The 15,234-nt window shown below is 37.2% G+C and overlaps 2 protein-coding genes across 3 annotated transcripts; one reads left to right on the plus strand and one right to left on the minus strand.

The window, feature by feature from the left end:
* Window positions 1–205: 205 nt before the first annotated feature.
* Window positions 206–7,797, minus strand: LOC137955545 (cell division protein FtsZ homolog 2-2, chloroplastic-like). Of its 2 annotated transcripts, XM_068802538.1 has the most exons (8): window positions 7,506–7,797; window positions 5,793–6,578; window positions 4,955–5,254; window positions 4,765–4,855; window positions 1,607–1,731; window positions 1,115–1,207; window positions 641–706; window positions 206–547 (listed from the first exon to the last, which is right to left on the minus strand). In XM_068802538.1, exons 2-8 carry the CDS (start codon window positions 6,444–6,446, stop codon window positions 413–415), a joined length of 1,464 nt encoding a protein of 487 aa, XP_068658639.1. In that variant the 5' UTR covers window positions 6,447–6,578; window positions 7,506–7,797; the 3' UTR covers window positions 206–412. The 2 variants fall into 2 exon arrangements, with proteins under 2 accessions (XP_068658639.1, XP_068658640.1); XM_068802539.1 differs by lacking the exon at window positions 7,506–7,797 and having other exon boundaries at window positions 5,793–6,863.
* A 3,422-nt stretch (window positions 7,798–11,219) lies between these two features.
* LOC137956808 (brassinosteroid-responsive RING protein 1-like) lies at window positions 11,220–12,155 on the plus strand. Its single transcript, XM_068804438.1, has one exon. It carries the CDS (start codon window positions 11,472–11,474, stop codon window positions 12,015–12,017), a length of 546 nt encoding a protein of 181 aa, XP_068660539.1. The 5' UTR covers window positions 11,220–11,471; the 3' UTR covers window positions 12,018–12,155.
* Window positions 12,156–15,234: the final 3,079 nt, after the last annotated feature.

Raw genomic sequence — 15,234 nt, forward strand, 5'->3', positions numbered from 1 at the left:
CTCAGCAGGTTGCCTCTACATCTTTTTTTTGGACAAAAATTGATCTTCTGTACAGATAGGAAAACTCGCATTAGATCTTCTTCCTAAATGCTCCCACCATATGGATGCCCCTCGATGAATATTAGAAACTTCGTACTGGTGATTTGTTGTCCAGAAATCAGAACAAGATAATTATGTCAGACAGCAAAGAACATTTAAACAGAACGAATTTGCACTGCAGAATGGATCAGTACCATCGGATGAGACACAGAAAGAAGCTATCGCCTTTATTATGATTTCCACAAGAGATGTAAGCAGCCAGTTAACTACTTAAGAAAGCAGAACCTCCCAAGTGACCCAGTCCCTGAGAAGGGATTCACAGCCACAGGAGAAAGCTGAAACAGGCCCCATCAACAATTATTACAAAAACTGATCAAGCTCTAGGATAGCGGGACTGCCCTCGCTTTTTTAGGAATTCAGGGATGTCAACTGGACTGCCATCAGCAAGAGAAGATGAAGGCCTCCTGTTGATTCCAGTGTTGGCATTTCCATGCGAAAGCTGCGATCCCTGTATTTGCAGAGAACAGGAATCAGATACATGTGATGACAGCAGTGACATTATAAATGAGTTAGTACACTGTTCTTAAAGAATAAAAGGTACCTGCAGAGGCCTGCCTTCTGCTTCATCCTGTCGTTTGAACCCAGTAGCAATAAGAGTTATACTCACCTGATCACAAATGATTGGAAAATTAGCCCTCTAGTAGCATGCTAACAATAAATAAGGTTATCATTATCTGAAGGCCGAAACCTTGGGTTTTGATAGGCATTTGCCCACCTTGATATTTTAATTTGTCCATGACCATAAGCAATCAAGCGTAAAAATACATTTTCCCTTGAACCTTCACCTATTATGTTGGGGCAAGATTCATTTCTTGTACTCTTGTTCTACCTTTATTAAATCCTGATCCTAATAAATTAAAAAAGAAAAAGGGGAAAACGGGATCATGATGGAGAAGGTGAAGAAAAAAATGAAGCAACCAAATGCTAGTTATCCCGCGAGGTGCACAACTGTGCAAGTGCAAAATTGAATATAGGTAAGTCATCAATGATGGCAGAATAGGACTCCATGACGCACCTGGCCACTGAGTGACTGATCAATGACTGCTCCAAATATTAAATTTGCACTCGGATCAACAAGGTCATAAATCACTTCTGCTGCAGCATTCACCTGCAATCCATTTTATAATGAAGCTATAATCTTCAGATATCAAACAAGTATCATTCTCTTTTAAAGGACAGAATCAGTAAAATATCATTTTCACATCCACTGTAAAAGGAATAGCATCATGGCCATCATTTGTTCATAGTTCTGTATCCGTTGAACAGGTCTCCAGAATAACAAGCGGAAATTGAAAATGAGACTTTTTTCTTTTTTTTTTTTTGCATGATAGAATCAGAATAAGAATATTGAGATTTTTTTTCTTAATGTTGAGAAACCCTTTACCCTGAGACTTGAATCCAAGACCTCAAATTAAAAACTCCCATGTGGCATTGAACCAACGGCCCAATCCACAAAATGAAAGAACACTGAAAATAAAATAACAAAACAAATAGAAAGTAGATCTACCTCGAAAAGAGTCAAATCGCTTCCTCCAGTTATATTCCAAACAATCCCTGTAGCTCGTTCAATACCAATATCTAGTAATGGTGACTGGATTGCATTCAATGCAGCATCCCTTGCCCTGGTCTTGCCTACAATAAATCACACCTTACACAAATGTCAAAAAAGTGAACCTCAAACCCTTGACATCAGCAAGACAAAAAGGTAGCGTTATCTCATAAGAAACATTAATAATATTTACTTCGGGCCTAAAGAAAGATAAACTGAAAAAAGCAAAACGTTTATCATCTCAAATCCTTATCAAGGTTGATTTGAAGCCCCCACAGACCCTTGCATTTATGGCACTGAGAAACATTACAAGCATCTGAAGCAGCATCATGCCAGTGCCTGAACTTATCTCCATTCCTTTCCTTCCAGACCTTGAATAATTATCAAAGTAACACTCCTCAAACTCCAATAAGAACATTCATTACCAACTTCATATAAAAGGGATTTCTAGCAAGAATGAGCTATTCCTCACACCCTTATCCAACTGATCATAAAATGAATCAACAGTCACACCTGATCACAAACTTTCCACAAGAATCAATGTAGAGCTTGATGCCAAAAAGTTTTTTTCAGTTTAACTCAAATAAGAAATCCTATATCAACTCTACTTGTTAGAATATTACCCAAAAAACTCTAGATCAACTTCAATAACTCCTGATTGCTAACTATTAAGTTTGAGACAAATCATGGTCATGACTTCAACCTTCTAGGGATAAACAGTACTATTTGTCAATGTAACATGGCTTCAAAAGATTCCACTACATCTAACAATGACCAACAACGCAAAGATAAACAGTACTATTTGGCAATGTAACATGACTTCAAAAGATTCCAACACATCTAACAATGACCAACAATGCAACGAATATCATACATTCTTACAATCATCATTCTCTGAAATACCAAATGGTTTCATATGCATAGTTTAGTGTTATATTATTTGCCACTTGTATTACTTAGCAGATTATTTTTTTCTCCTGCTAGATTGTATATAATATAATTTGCATTCTTCATTTTACTTCCAGGATCAACTTACTAAATGCACCATTATGTGTATCTTTATGCAAGTTTATGATTATTCAATACATAACATCCTTAATGTATTATATGATTTTTCAATCATAAAATAAACAGTATAATGCTATAAAAACATATGTCATGCTAGCAATCGTCATAGACTCGGCTAGCCAGAGCACATAAATAAAGATATTGAAAAAGAAGTTTCATGCCCCACAAAAAAGTGTCCCTAACATTTATTTTATAGTTGGGCTGGTGAGCCAGTTTATGGAGTCTTCTAGACAGATTCATTTCGATTTTGTAACAGAATCTGGCAATATCTAAAAATTGCTTGAGGTCAATATTTACTGCATAAGCCTTATGGTTATCTTGATATTTTGATGGCAGACTATGCAAGAACTAGAAATAAGGAAGATCTACCACGGATTTTTATACAATTGATGCAACATAGTTACTTAGAAACTAAGAAATTGTCAGTTGTGGTCCAGACTAGTGCTGAAGCAGAAAACAATGATTTTGTGAGGATTAACTGATTGATGATTAAATTTGGACTCCCCATGGACAAACCAATGGGCAGTGGAGTGTGATAATCAAGTTACACCATTGCAAATAATCTCGTGTTTGATGAAAGTTGAGGAAAATAATCAGTTGGGGCCACACAAAAACATTAGCCCCTTTCTCTCTCTACTCCCTTTTCTTCTTTTTGTTCTTGCTGATTCCACTTTTGCAATTACACTGTGAAATAATAAGGATCCTTTCTTTTTTGAATTTTGATTATACACACCCACATTACCCCTGGTGAGACTTGAACCCAAGACCTCACACTAACAAATGGTCTCATATGACATAGTTTAGCCTATATTACTTAGCAGATTATTTTTATCTCCTGCTACATTACAGATTGTATAAATATAATTTGCATTCTTCACTGTACTTCCAGGATTAACTTACTAAATTAATTATTATGTGTAGCTTTATTCAAGTTATGATTGTTCTAGATATAATAACCTTAACATATTATACGATATTTCAATCATAAAATATACAGAACAATGTTTTAACAAAATATATCATGCTAGCAATCATTATAAACAGGGGCAGCGAGAGCACATAAATAAAAACATTGGTACTGTCAATGAAGTTTCGTGCCCTACAAAGCAAATGTCCCCATCATTTATTTTACTGCTGAGCTGGTGAGCCAATTTATGGAGTATTCTAGATAGATTCATTTAGATTTTGTAACATGATCTTGAAATATCCGAAAATTTCTTGAGGTCAATGTTTACTGCAGAAGTCTTATGCTTATCTATTATGGAAGAACTAGAATTAAAAGAAGATCTATCACAGATTTTTATACATTCGTAGAATGTAAAATAGTAAGAAGAGTGAGAAATCGTCAGTTGTGACCCAGACTAGTTCAGAAGCAGAAAACAAAGGTTTGGTGAGAATTAAATCATTGATGATTCAATTTGGGTTCTCAATGGATAAATCAAAGGTCAATTGGGTGTGATAATCAAGTTACATTAGTGCAAATAATTTAGTGTTTCATAAAAATTGAGTGGAAAATCTCAATACCATATGCTCGGTCTAAAAATCAATACTATTTGCACCAAACCTTTGGCTGAAAAGGAATTCTCATTGCTTTGATTCTATGTTACTTAGAAAATCAATTAAAAAAGAGTTACAGGTTATCTTTTGGCTTCTAAATCAATCTCCCCCACACAAAACAGTGTCCCTTTCTCTCTCTTCTACCCTTCCTTTTTGTCATTGCTGATTCCACTTTTGCAATTACACTGAAATAAGGTATTTGTTCTCCAGGCACACTTGGATAGCTTGATAAAGTTGTTCATAACATGGAATATCAGTGAAAAGATACATAAAAAAGGTTGCCAGTTGGAGATAAAGAAAGAATCTATATAGTATTTCTAAATCTAAGATCTGACCCAAATAATATAATTTGACTAAATTGTTCATAACATGGCATGTCAGTGAAAAACGTAAGTTGACATTAAAAAAATGTTGCTAATTGGAACTAAAGAAAGAATTTATAAAATTTATAAATCTAAGATCTAAACCGAAGAATATAATTTTCAAACTACCTGTTGCGGTTCCTATCCCCAGTAGAGAGGAACCTGCATTTGCCATAATGGCCCGGACATCAGCAAAATCAACATTAACAAGGCCTGGGACCTGAAAACAACATCATCCACCCTTAAACCATCAAACCAACAATACATAGGCCAAACCAAACAATAAGTTCTAGTAATATGTATACAAGATAATCATTACCGTGATTATATCAGAGATACCACGGACACCTTGCCGAAGTATATCATCAGCTAAATGAAATGCTTCTGTGACAGGAGTAGATTGAGAAACTGCAGTCAATAGTTTGTCATTTGGTATAACAATTAGTGTGTCCACATTGTTTCTTAGAGCAGCAATTCCCTCCTGTGCTTGTATTGCTCGCCTTCTTCCCTCAAAAGAGAAAGGAGTAGTGACAATTCCTACAGTCAAGATAGCCATAGATTTTGCAATTCCTGCAATTACAGGGGCACCCCCCGTTCCAGTTCCTCCACCCATTCCAGCCTGCGGAGGTAGTTAATGTGTAAGTTAACAAGTGATGCACATCTTCAAGTAGGTTTAGAAAACTAGGAGATGTTTTTAGAGAACAAGAGCCACCTTGTCCATGACAAGATCATCAAACTGTCTAAATAACCTGGCAGGCCCCACAAATACTAGGAAGTGTTACGTTCACTAGACAATCAGATACTTGTTTCCAAATTGGAAGAAGCAAATCATATAATTTTACGTACAAAGATCTCTTCTCCATATAGTGGAGACGGTTAACATCTGTAGTTTGAGAGATTTATCAAGTACGAAAGAGAAGCAAAGTGAAGGAAAACGACGAGAACACCAGATTGGCAGTTTCTAATCCTAGAACAACCAAGTATAAATGAGAATTTGATACATGTCAAACCCGAGGAGAGAAATTTATAAATTTCCACATAAGATGACTTACAATAAACTATTTAAAGGTTGACATATAGTTTTTAAAAAATAAAAAATGACATAACAGCTTTTTATGTCACAGATAATTATCAGATGTGAACATTCATGAGCTTACCGTTACAAAAACCATGTCAGACCCGTGTAGAGCCTCCTCTATCGCCTCTTTGCTTTCCTTGGCAGCATTGGTACCAATATCAGGGTTCCCACCAGCTCCAAGTCCTCTAGTTAGCTCTAGACCAATCTGAAGACGGTTATCAGGAGACACAGGAGACATCCTCATAGCTTGAACATCCGTATTGACAATCCAAAATTCTACACCCTTCATGGAACTCTCAATCATTCTATTGACCGCATTGGATCCTCCACCTCCCACACCAATAACTTTAATCTTGGCTTCATTATAATTATTTGAAACAGATGAACCCCCTAAGCTCTCTGTGACATTTCCTCTTGCATTCTCCTCTCTGGGATTAATGACTGTCTCATTTCCCTCTCTCCGGAGTATTGAAATTTCAGGGTGACGATTCAAGAAAGAGTCGTTGCCATTGAATGGGCTCAGGTGAGAATTTGCAGAACATTTAACTTGATGAAAATTTGAAGAAAATTTTGGCACTAAGCCCCTAAGCCCGTGTCTTTCTTCAATCATTTTGATGAAACCAGTTCTGCTTGTGCTTTTCTCTGTTACAACCCTCCTTCCTAGAACAGTTAAGACTCCAGCTGAATTTTGACTATCAGAAGCCATGAAACAAGGCACACGTATTGCCATCATAAATAGGAAACCCGTATCTCAGTTAAAAAAAATATAAACGGAAGATTTGGTCCTCTTTCGCTACAAACCAAAAGAACCAAATGTCGTTAACTTCATCACAAGCCTCTTTCAGTTCTCACTGAACGCTGCAGCCTAGAACCACCCAAAGAAAGAAGTCAAATCACTGATAAACTTAGGTAAATAGAGGAGATAGGGGAGGGAACCAACTAAGACACACAGAACACAGTATCATTAGCAAAAGCAATAGCAGAAGCACGCAAAACCTTATTCACCCAAAGTACAATGCCATAATACTTAACCAAGCAGCCCCTCAAAACCCTTTAAAAGGATCGCAATAAATTCTGGAGAAAATCTATTGAATGAACAAACTTGGAATTTAAATCCATAAAAAGAGTTCAGTGGTAGAGCTAAAACATCTAAGAAAATTCACATTATATGCAAGACAGGAAGCACATATATGTAACCTAGTCAGTAGATTGACAGCCTGAAGGAACGCCTAGAAGCAACGCCCCTTAATTATCCTTACTAAACTAACTCGTACGAGCAAGATTAGCTCCCAGCAAGCGACACTTAGAAAACGCGCTCGAGGCGCGCGAACTACTTGGGAGCTAACAAATGAAGCAGTTAGATAACCACTGAAGTCATAACGAGAAGAAACCTAAAAGAAATTAAAACAGAACCTATGAAGTTAAAACCCACACAATGCATCTGACCCAGAAAGCAAAAAACCGCCAAGATGTAACATCGAATGCAACACATAGAAACCCCCTAAAACCCATAAAAAACCCATAAAAACCGTTATATACAACGATGTACTTAATTTGAGAACTAGAAAAAATGCCCTCCACCTAAAACGGACAGGACACTACGAAACAAACAATAAGAATTTGCGTGCGACCAAAACCCAGAACCCCCTCAATCACCAGAAGTGCTTAAAAACCACTGCAGTAGAGAAAAACATCATGTGGTTACTTCAATAAAAGAAAAAAAAACGCGAACACGACAAGAAAAGACAAGCCACAACGAGAAAAGGAGAAGGAGAGCAGAATGGAAAAGCACCTGAAAGAGACCCAAAATGCCATTAAGCATCGACAGGATTTCTTCTACTCGGCACACATTCGGATAAAAAGAGCGGGCTGGATTTCGTGGTTACAGATACTTCTGTGAGCTCTGTTGTTTTGTTGGGTGCTGGGTGCTGATGACCATTTCGTTGGCGGACGGGCCTCCGCTGCAACATGGGGAATGTCACTCGGCTAATCCACCATTAGATCAAAGAAAATGGGGCAATCTAAGAGACCCTTTGAGTGAATCTTAACTTAGATGTGTGACAAATTTAATTAACTCCATACTTTAAAATATGGTTCAGTCTTCTAAGATTAGCTTTTACGATCATATATGGAGATCAGAAATAAATGTTAGGCAATCTTAGAGTCTCAATGAATAAGAAAACATCGTCCTATAATTGAAGGTTTTATGATTCTCCTATTTCGATCTCAAACTAGAGAAAAAAAACAGGGATAATGTGAAGAAAATTAAGGAAAGAAGCTAGCCGTATTAGGAAGAAACTTTTTTGGAATATGATAAGTGCATTGCCATATGCAGAATTATTCATATGGAGTGACCTTGCCCTGGAATGATGGTGGTCCCTGAGACCCGTTCCAAAAAAAAAAAAAAATCAAGAGAAAAAGGTTTAAGAGAGTGAGAGGGAAATGAAAATATAAGAGGAATTAATTTCTATTGATTTTGAATGAAAAATAGATCCCATTTAATTAATTGTGTTGCCTTTGTACATATTTAGTTCACTTTTTTCACCATTAAGAGGAATTATGATAGACATTAAACCTATGTCTTGACATAAATACTAAAAAAATTAAATCAAATAAAGAATTTAAATTCTCACTTTTTATTTTCCATGATTTTTTATTGATACAACTACTGCCCTTATTTAAAAGAGCAGAAGTTAAACAGGGATTAGTGATTCTAATGTAAATGCATCGAGAAATAGAAAATAAGAAAAAATTGATATATCGGCTTCAATCGAGCTTATCGGCTTCTGTAACTGTCGATGGTTCTATAGACGTGGGAACGTGGACATTCTTCTTGAAAATGTTGACCAATTACTTCTAAAACTGAAAGGAATTTGGACAACCACTACTTCCGAACTGAAACGAAACAGCTTAACAATCTAATTACACATTATTATACCTAGTTTCCCGAAAAAGAAAAGAAAGAGAGCCCAAAAACCAAAACTACTCAGAGAATTGGACTCGGGTTCTCTCAATTACAGGCTAGTTACAGGCTAGTAAGATCTCTTTGTTTCTCTCTCGATCTCAAAACATTTGGTGAAGGAGAAAGGAAAAGGAGTAGTTCACCAGTTGTCGGGTTGGCAGAAACGTGAGCTTTGAGACTGTTAAATTTCAGTTGGCAATACGATACCGGTGTTCTCCTTATCTCATTTGTTTACTTCTTGTCTGAGACCCCCAATTCCAAATACCAATTTAATTCTTGTTTATTTCTTGAAATCTCATCAAAGGTTGGAAAAACACCCGGTTTCCAGAACCGAGAACAACAATCACTGACGTTGTTACCTGAGACAAATGATATTATTGCGTCGACGCATCCGCTTGCCCTCCTCAGAAAGTCTCAGCTCCCAGTGCTGGAGTGCCATCTCTCCTCGACCCTCGTAAGTCGTAATCTGACCAATCCATTTCTACAGTTTGGTTTCTCTTTACGCCTGTCTGCTGTTCTCTGTTGCCGTCTTCTTTATCCAATCACTTTTGCCTTGCTGGATTGCTTAGTCAAAATAGGAAACGCGAGGAGAAAAGGCAGGAAGGAGCATGTGTAGGCAGCCGCGTTACGAATTGGAAATCAGGCTCGTCCGAGTCATATCCACGTTGCATTAGCGTGGAATGAAAAAGATAGGCGTTGGATAAAGTTGGTAACCAGTCAAGTGTGTTTTGCTTTCTGCTGCAATTCTCCCATGCCATGTGCGCTGTCTCTTCTCTCCCCCAGAATCTGATCCGATTCACTTCGAAAGTCGTTCGATGTACCCAACGACTTGCTGGGTTGAATTGTTCGGGGAGAAACAGCAATTAATTTAAGTTGGTAGTGACCTAGATTGTTCGAGTTAAGTCGATTGCAAAGTTATCAATTTTACTGCTCTTCTTTTTCAGGAGAAGAGCAGACAAAGCAGGATGACGAAGAAGACCCAATACAGGAGATGGCAACCTTTTCTGTTCCCTTTCTCTTTCCGATATGATGACAGCAAAATTTCTTGTTTATATAAATACAAAATATAATCCTAGTCTAAGGAAGGATGTTAAGATTTTGTTGGTGGAAGTATCATCATTGGGAACCATCAACACCGTCATATGGCCCCATTAGAATAAGAAATCTCTCTGAAAGGCGATGCCCATGCTGAAGCAGAGAAACTTGGCAGGGTGGATGTGCTTCTTGGTGGAATCTGACTTGTCTCTGACGAAGAAATGACCAGCTTTTGTCTCCTCTAAGTCACCTGTCCTATTTAATAAAAAGAAGCATCTGTCTTCCCCAACTTCCACCTCGTTTTTGTGCTAACTGTTGTCTGTATTTGAATTTTTTGCTGCTGCTTCTGCTAGTTCATTCCTGGGAAGTTGCTCTGAAAGACATTTGGAGGATTGAGGAAGATCATGGAGCAGAGAGAACATCTTACATGGGGGTAAATCTTGCAGGAAACTTCTACTGAAGGTAAAAGTGGATGCAGTCAGAGGAATTGCTTTGCCAAGATTTTAAAGTGGTCAAAGACATAATTAAGATCTGATACGGGGAGCCCACTTCATGAAAAGATTATTTGTCACTTTTTTTGTTGAAATGAAGAACATGCAAGGGCCTGTAAGGAAGATCCGGATAAGAAAGCTTTTTCCTTTGAGAAACCTGTCTCTGGTTACATAAGCCGACATAAAGCACTGAAATTGAGCGTATCCATCATCTTGGGAATACATTCACTCACACTAGATGGTCTTAAAAGGTTAGATCTGCATGAAGTTAACAAACCCACATTTATTTCCTTCCAAAGCAGAGGGAAGCAGATCTAGCTGTGTGCAACTTCGTCACTACTTGTGATCGGCATTTTCTGATTTTCTACACAAGGGGGTATAGAGAGATACATGAGAGATAGAAGTTGGGATTCACTGCTTGCTTCTACTCTTACCCTAGAAGAATCAAATAAGATGTTTCTCAGTGAGACTTCTCATTTTCACAGAAATGGATAAGATTGTTAGTGAAAAAGAGGTAGAAATATCCACAGGCTTATTGGGCAGTCTGGAATATCTTATGCTTGACCTCAGCAAAAAGATAAAACACGCAAATGAAAGACAGGTAGAAGAATCTCTCTCCCCACTGAAACACACGAAAATGGATTGCTAAGTGAGCATCCAACGCTGAAAACTGGCATATAGCAGTAAAAATGGAATTTTCAGTGGAGAGATTTAAAATCAGTGTCATCAGTCATTCGCTCATGGTGACGTGCTGACTTTTACTAAAAGGAGCCCTGGGCTGGACTAAACTGGATGCCAGAAGATTAAAAAACCTAAACAAACTAATCAAAACAACTTTAACTTTCACCCACTCAATTTTCAACATCCCTTCCCCAATGAACCACTGCTTTCACATCAGCTTTTTTGGTTGTTTTTTCTTTTTTTGCCGCGTAATGGCACCCAATCTTGCACTGACTTTATTGCTTTGCTTTGCTTTCTTTATTGTATCCAATTCATTAGGTAACAAAAGAGCTTCTACACGCAACTAGTGGAGGAAAAAGGTGCGTGCTGCATCCCTCTCCCTTGCCCTTTAAATAGATGCCTTAGGCCTCTGAACATCTCCCCTTCCCTCCTTCCTCTCTCTGAGTTTCTCTTCTTACCTGCCAGCCTTCTGTGCTCTTCTTCTCCTGCTTCTGCTTCTGCTTCTTGATCGACTAAGTTGTGGGAGTTCTGAAAACCCACTTCAAATCAGAGATTTAGGTAGAACATTGGATTCTGAGTAGACCACAAAATGGGATTTTCGGTAGAGTATTCTGGGTTGGTCATAACCCATGTGCTGTATAAAGCAGCCCTGGTTCTTACGGTGGTGAGATGGATTTGGTCATGGGCTTCCAGATATTTAGGCCTAGGCGTATCAGATTCCATCATCGACGACGAAATCCACCTCCAGGGGACTGCAACTGCCTCATCCCCGTCATCCTCCTCCTCGTCCACCTCCTTGATTTCGGCCCAGATGATCCGTGACAGCCTGCACGTCGCCACCTATCGTGATGTCGCCGGCCGATTGCCGGCCGGCAGCGGGACGTGCGCCGTCTGCCTGAACGATTTCCGTGGCCGGGACAAGGTGTGGGAGCTCCGGAACTGCTGTCACATCTTCCACAAGCAATGCTTGAACGGATGGCTCGACCATGACGAGCATAAAACCTGCCCTCTCTGCCGAGCCCCTTTGATGGGGATGGGCTGCGGTTTGGATCTGGACCAGCCGGAGCCGAGCTGGGCAGTAGAGCGGTTTCTCTACCTCTTCGGAGACGATCTTCTCTCTGCACCTCGCACCTGAACCGAACTGGATCCTCTGTATTCTGTAGTTAAAGGACTTGAAAGGCTCAAGAGTTTTTGATTTATTTTACCCTGGAAATTTAAGCGAGGGGGAGCATGTAAATATACCAAGGAAAGGGAATACATTTTGTTTGTCGCATTTGTTTCTGTTTTCTCACGGGCATTTATTGGTCTCTTTTTTTATTTTATTCACACTTTATTACCGATAAAAGATAAACATAATGATACATATAAAGATAATGATAGAGATAATAAATGAAAGAACACCTAATTTTGTCACTCCTCCCTAATTACCGGAATTTTCTCCTTTTTTCTCTTTTTATTTTAGTTTTATTTCATTGTTAAGAGGATACCTAATATTTTGTCTGAGCTCATAGCTTTAAACCAACCAGTGTTTTCTTTAATGATTGTATTCATCATGTCCCATGGCGTATGAAAAGCCTTGAGAAACTTGTCATTTCTCTTATAGAGAAAAAATTCCTTATCTAGAATGTTCAACTCATTCACAATGGGAGTAGGAGTGGTATCGAGTTGAACCAAGTTTGAACCTGTGCAGGTTTGAGCTTCGTTTAACCTTAAAACTTCAAGTTCGAGCTCAACATTGAGTTGTAAGTTGAACTCGAACTCGAGCATGAAAATTTTAAATGAGTTCAAGCCGAGTCCAAGATCAAAATATATCTCAAAATATAAAAATATAATTTTTTTTAATAATGAATAAAGAGAATTTGGTGATGAGCTTAGTGCTATTGAACTGCACGCTATTATAGAGGAATCTAAGGCTTTGCAGTGGAACATACTAATGTACAATAACAAGTTTACTAGATCTGATACAAATAGCAAACTTTTCTATCAATAACATGTATTCCATTTGCAAGCAACACCATAAGATGTTGAGGGATCCGAAAGGGTTGAATTAAGAACAACCATTAACTAGCTAAAGAGGGAATGGACGAGAACAATTACGGTAAAGGGGTATTTTTTAAGAAAATCTAAGCTAGCGAGTCGGCTCACAAGCTAACAGGCTGAGTTTAGAAAATCTTGAGTTTAATTTGTTAAACTTAACAAGCTTTATTCCAAGTTTGAACTCGAGTCAAACTCAAGTAAAAATAGAATTGAGCCAAGATTTTTTTTAATAAAGTTCGAGCAGCTTATGAGCCAGTTTGGCTAAGTCCCAGTCCTAAATTTGAGTGAACCTAACACTTATTTTAGCTATAGATTCACTTGGTTTCATCTTAAATTCGTCGCATTGGGCAACCAAGAATCTTCAATTCTAGCAATCCCATCCCTAAATGTGAGTGAACCTAGTGTTTATTTTAGCACTAGATTCACTTGGTTTCATCTTAAATTCATTGCATTGAGCAACCAATAAGTTGATTCAAGAGTCTTCAATTCTAGTAGTTCTCTCATGGGTAACCTCCAACTTGTTTAGACACATAAGATTAGTCTATTGCCTTTGAGTTGGTTATAAATTGCTCTTAATCTTCTATAGTGAGTTCCTAAATTTTTTTGACACATTTTCCCCATCAATTATTTTGTGAATGTTATAGGATTAATTTTTTTATGACATGTTATATGTCCCAATCCAAGTATTGAAGGAGAAAACTTCATTCTTACCTTCTCATGGACATAATTTCTTTTATTGAGCATAGGAGGACGGTGGGCAAACTACCTTTCGAGAAAGACCATCTTATCTTAAGAAGACAAGAAATCAGTTGAGTTAAAAATATAGAATATCATAACTCAAATTCTTTCAAGCCTATTCCGATACCAATTGTTGGCCTAAGTGGCATCTATAGAGGGGAGGGAATTGAGAATAAAAATAAAAAATTAGGTGTTTGGAGAACAATTAAAGTAATTAGATAAGTAAAATTGAAAGCACATGTACACAACCACAAAGAGGTTTTTTTTTTTTTTTTTTTTTTTTTTGTTATTGGCGTTTCCCCTTATGTAAGCACAATTTAATAACCCTTACTCAAGAAAATTCATTAATTTGTTCTAGTAGTAAAAATTATAAAGAGTTTCTGACGTTTTTTAAGCCGAGTACAAATACCCAATTATATTATCCTAGTCTCTCCCAAAGAAATCTTTCTACAACTAGATTTTAGCTCTAGCAGATAAGTCTCTTCTAGATATAAGGTTCTAGAAAACCTCTTTAAAAGAAAGGGAAGATACAAAAATGAAAAATCAAACTTACACTTTTCTTTTGGAAAGACAACCAACCCCTAATGAGGCCCAAACTTTCAATTCTCTGACCAAGTATGTGGGGCTTCATTTAACTAAGAATACCAAAAAGTATGCAAATAATATTGAAATTTTGGCATATTTGGGCTTTTTTCTAATGCAAAGGGTAAAATCAAAATTTTGCACAAAAAAAATCCTTGTAGATGGCTTTGTTATTGCAATAAAGGCTCATTCAATGCTTAAGGACGAGCTTAGGAGGGATGATCAATCATACATTTTCATTGATCTATTATTTGGCTCCAAAATCTATATTGTTTGAGTTCTGGAGGCCGAATGATCGTTTCTATCATCTATCAACCATTTTGTAAACTTTGGCAAATCTAAAAGATTAATTGTACTTTATAAATAATGGTTGATCATGCGACTTGTTTGACAACACTCTAGAGGATCAATTATGCCGACAAAGGATGAATGATCATACTTTATATTCTCTGCCTTATATCATTTTGGATAAATTGTTCATGTTGAAATGTTTTTGTATTCTAGAAGATCCATCATACATTTAACTGAATGATCGATCATGCCTTTGAAAGTGCTCTAAGCACGGATTAAGTTTAAAATTAAGGGATTAATTGTTTCTAAAATATTTATATGATATATGAAAACATGGTTTTAAAAAAGCCTTTTACACCCAAATGCTCAAAAACACACTTTACCTAAGAATTAAAATTTGGGTAGTTGCCCTTTTACATAATTAAAGTTCTTAAGATTTTCTATAAGTTTTTGTGCTTCTTTATAGAAATTGTGGCCTTATAGAAAGTAGTTCCATAACTACTAAATGATGCTAATTAATCACAATTATTTGTATTTATTTAAAATATAATAGACGAAACCAGAGAGCACAGAGGAGTCATAGAAGCATACAATCCTCAATGAATCAGTAAGGTTATATAATCCAATTACATCCGGAATCGAGAAGAAGAAACTAGCATGTTAACAATTCAGAGAGGGAGAGAGCAGAAAGAGAAGGCATCAGC

Source organism: Aristolochia californica, unplaced genomic scaffold (assembly GCF_029961685.1).
Source record: "Aristolochia californica isolate CCGP_79_NKW_82.1479 unplaced genomic scaffold, dmAriCali1.0.hap1 SCAF_2, whole genome shotgun sequence".
Classification (NCBI taxonomy): Eukaryota; Viridiplantae; Streptophyta; class Magnoliopsida; order Piperales; family Aristolochiaceae; genus Aristolochia; species Aristolochia californica.

What these genes read in the sequence shown, in the direction of transcription:
- LOC137955545 (XM_068802538.1), bottom strand. Translation starts at nt 6,446, where the DNA reads ATGATGGCAATACGTGTGCCTTGTTTCATGGCTTCTGATAGTCAAAAT. An exon ending in GTATCTCTGATATAATCACG is followed by an intron (nt 4,856 to 4,954) that starts GTAATGATTATC and finishes TGTTGTTTTCAG; the next exon opens with GTCCCAGGCCTTGTTAATGT. An exon ending in ATCAGTCACTCAGTGGCCAG is followed by an intron (nt 707 to 1,114) that starts GTGCGTCATGGA and finishes ATTTGTGATCAG; the next exon opens with GTGAGTATAACTCTTATTGC.
- LOC137956808 (XM_068804438.1), top strand. Translation starts at nt 11,472, where the DNA reads ATGGGATTTTCGGTAGAGTATTCTGGGTTGGTCATAACCCATGTGCTG.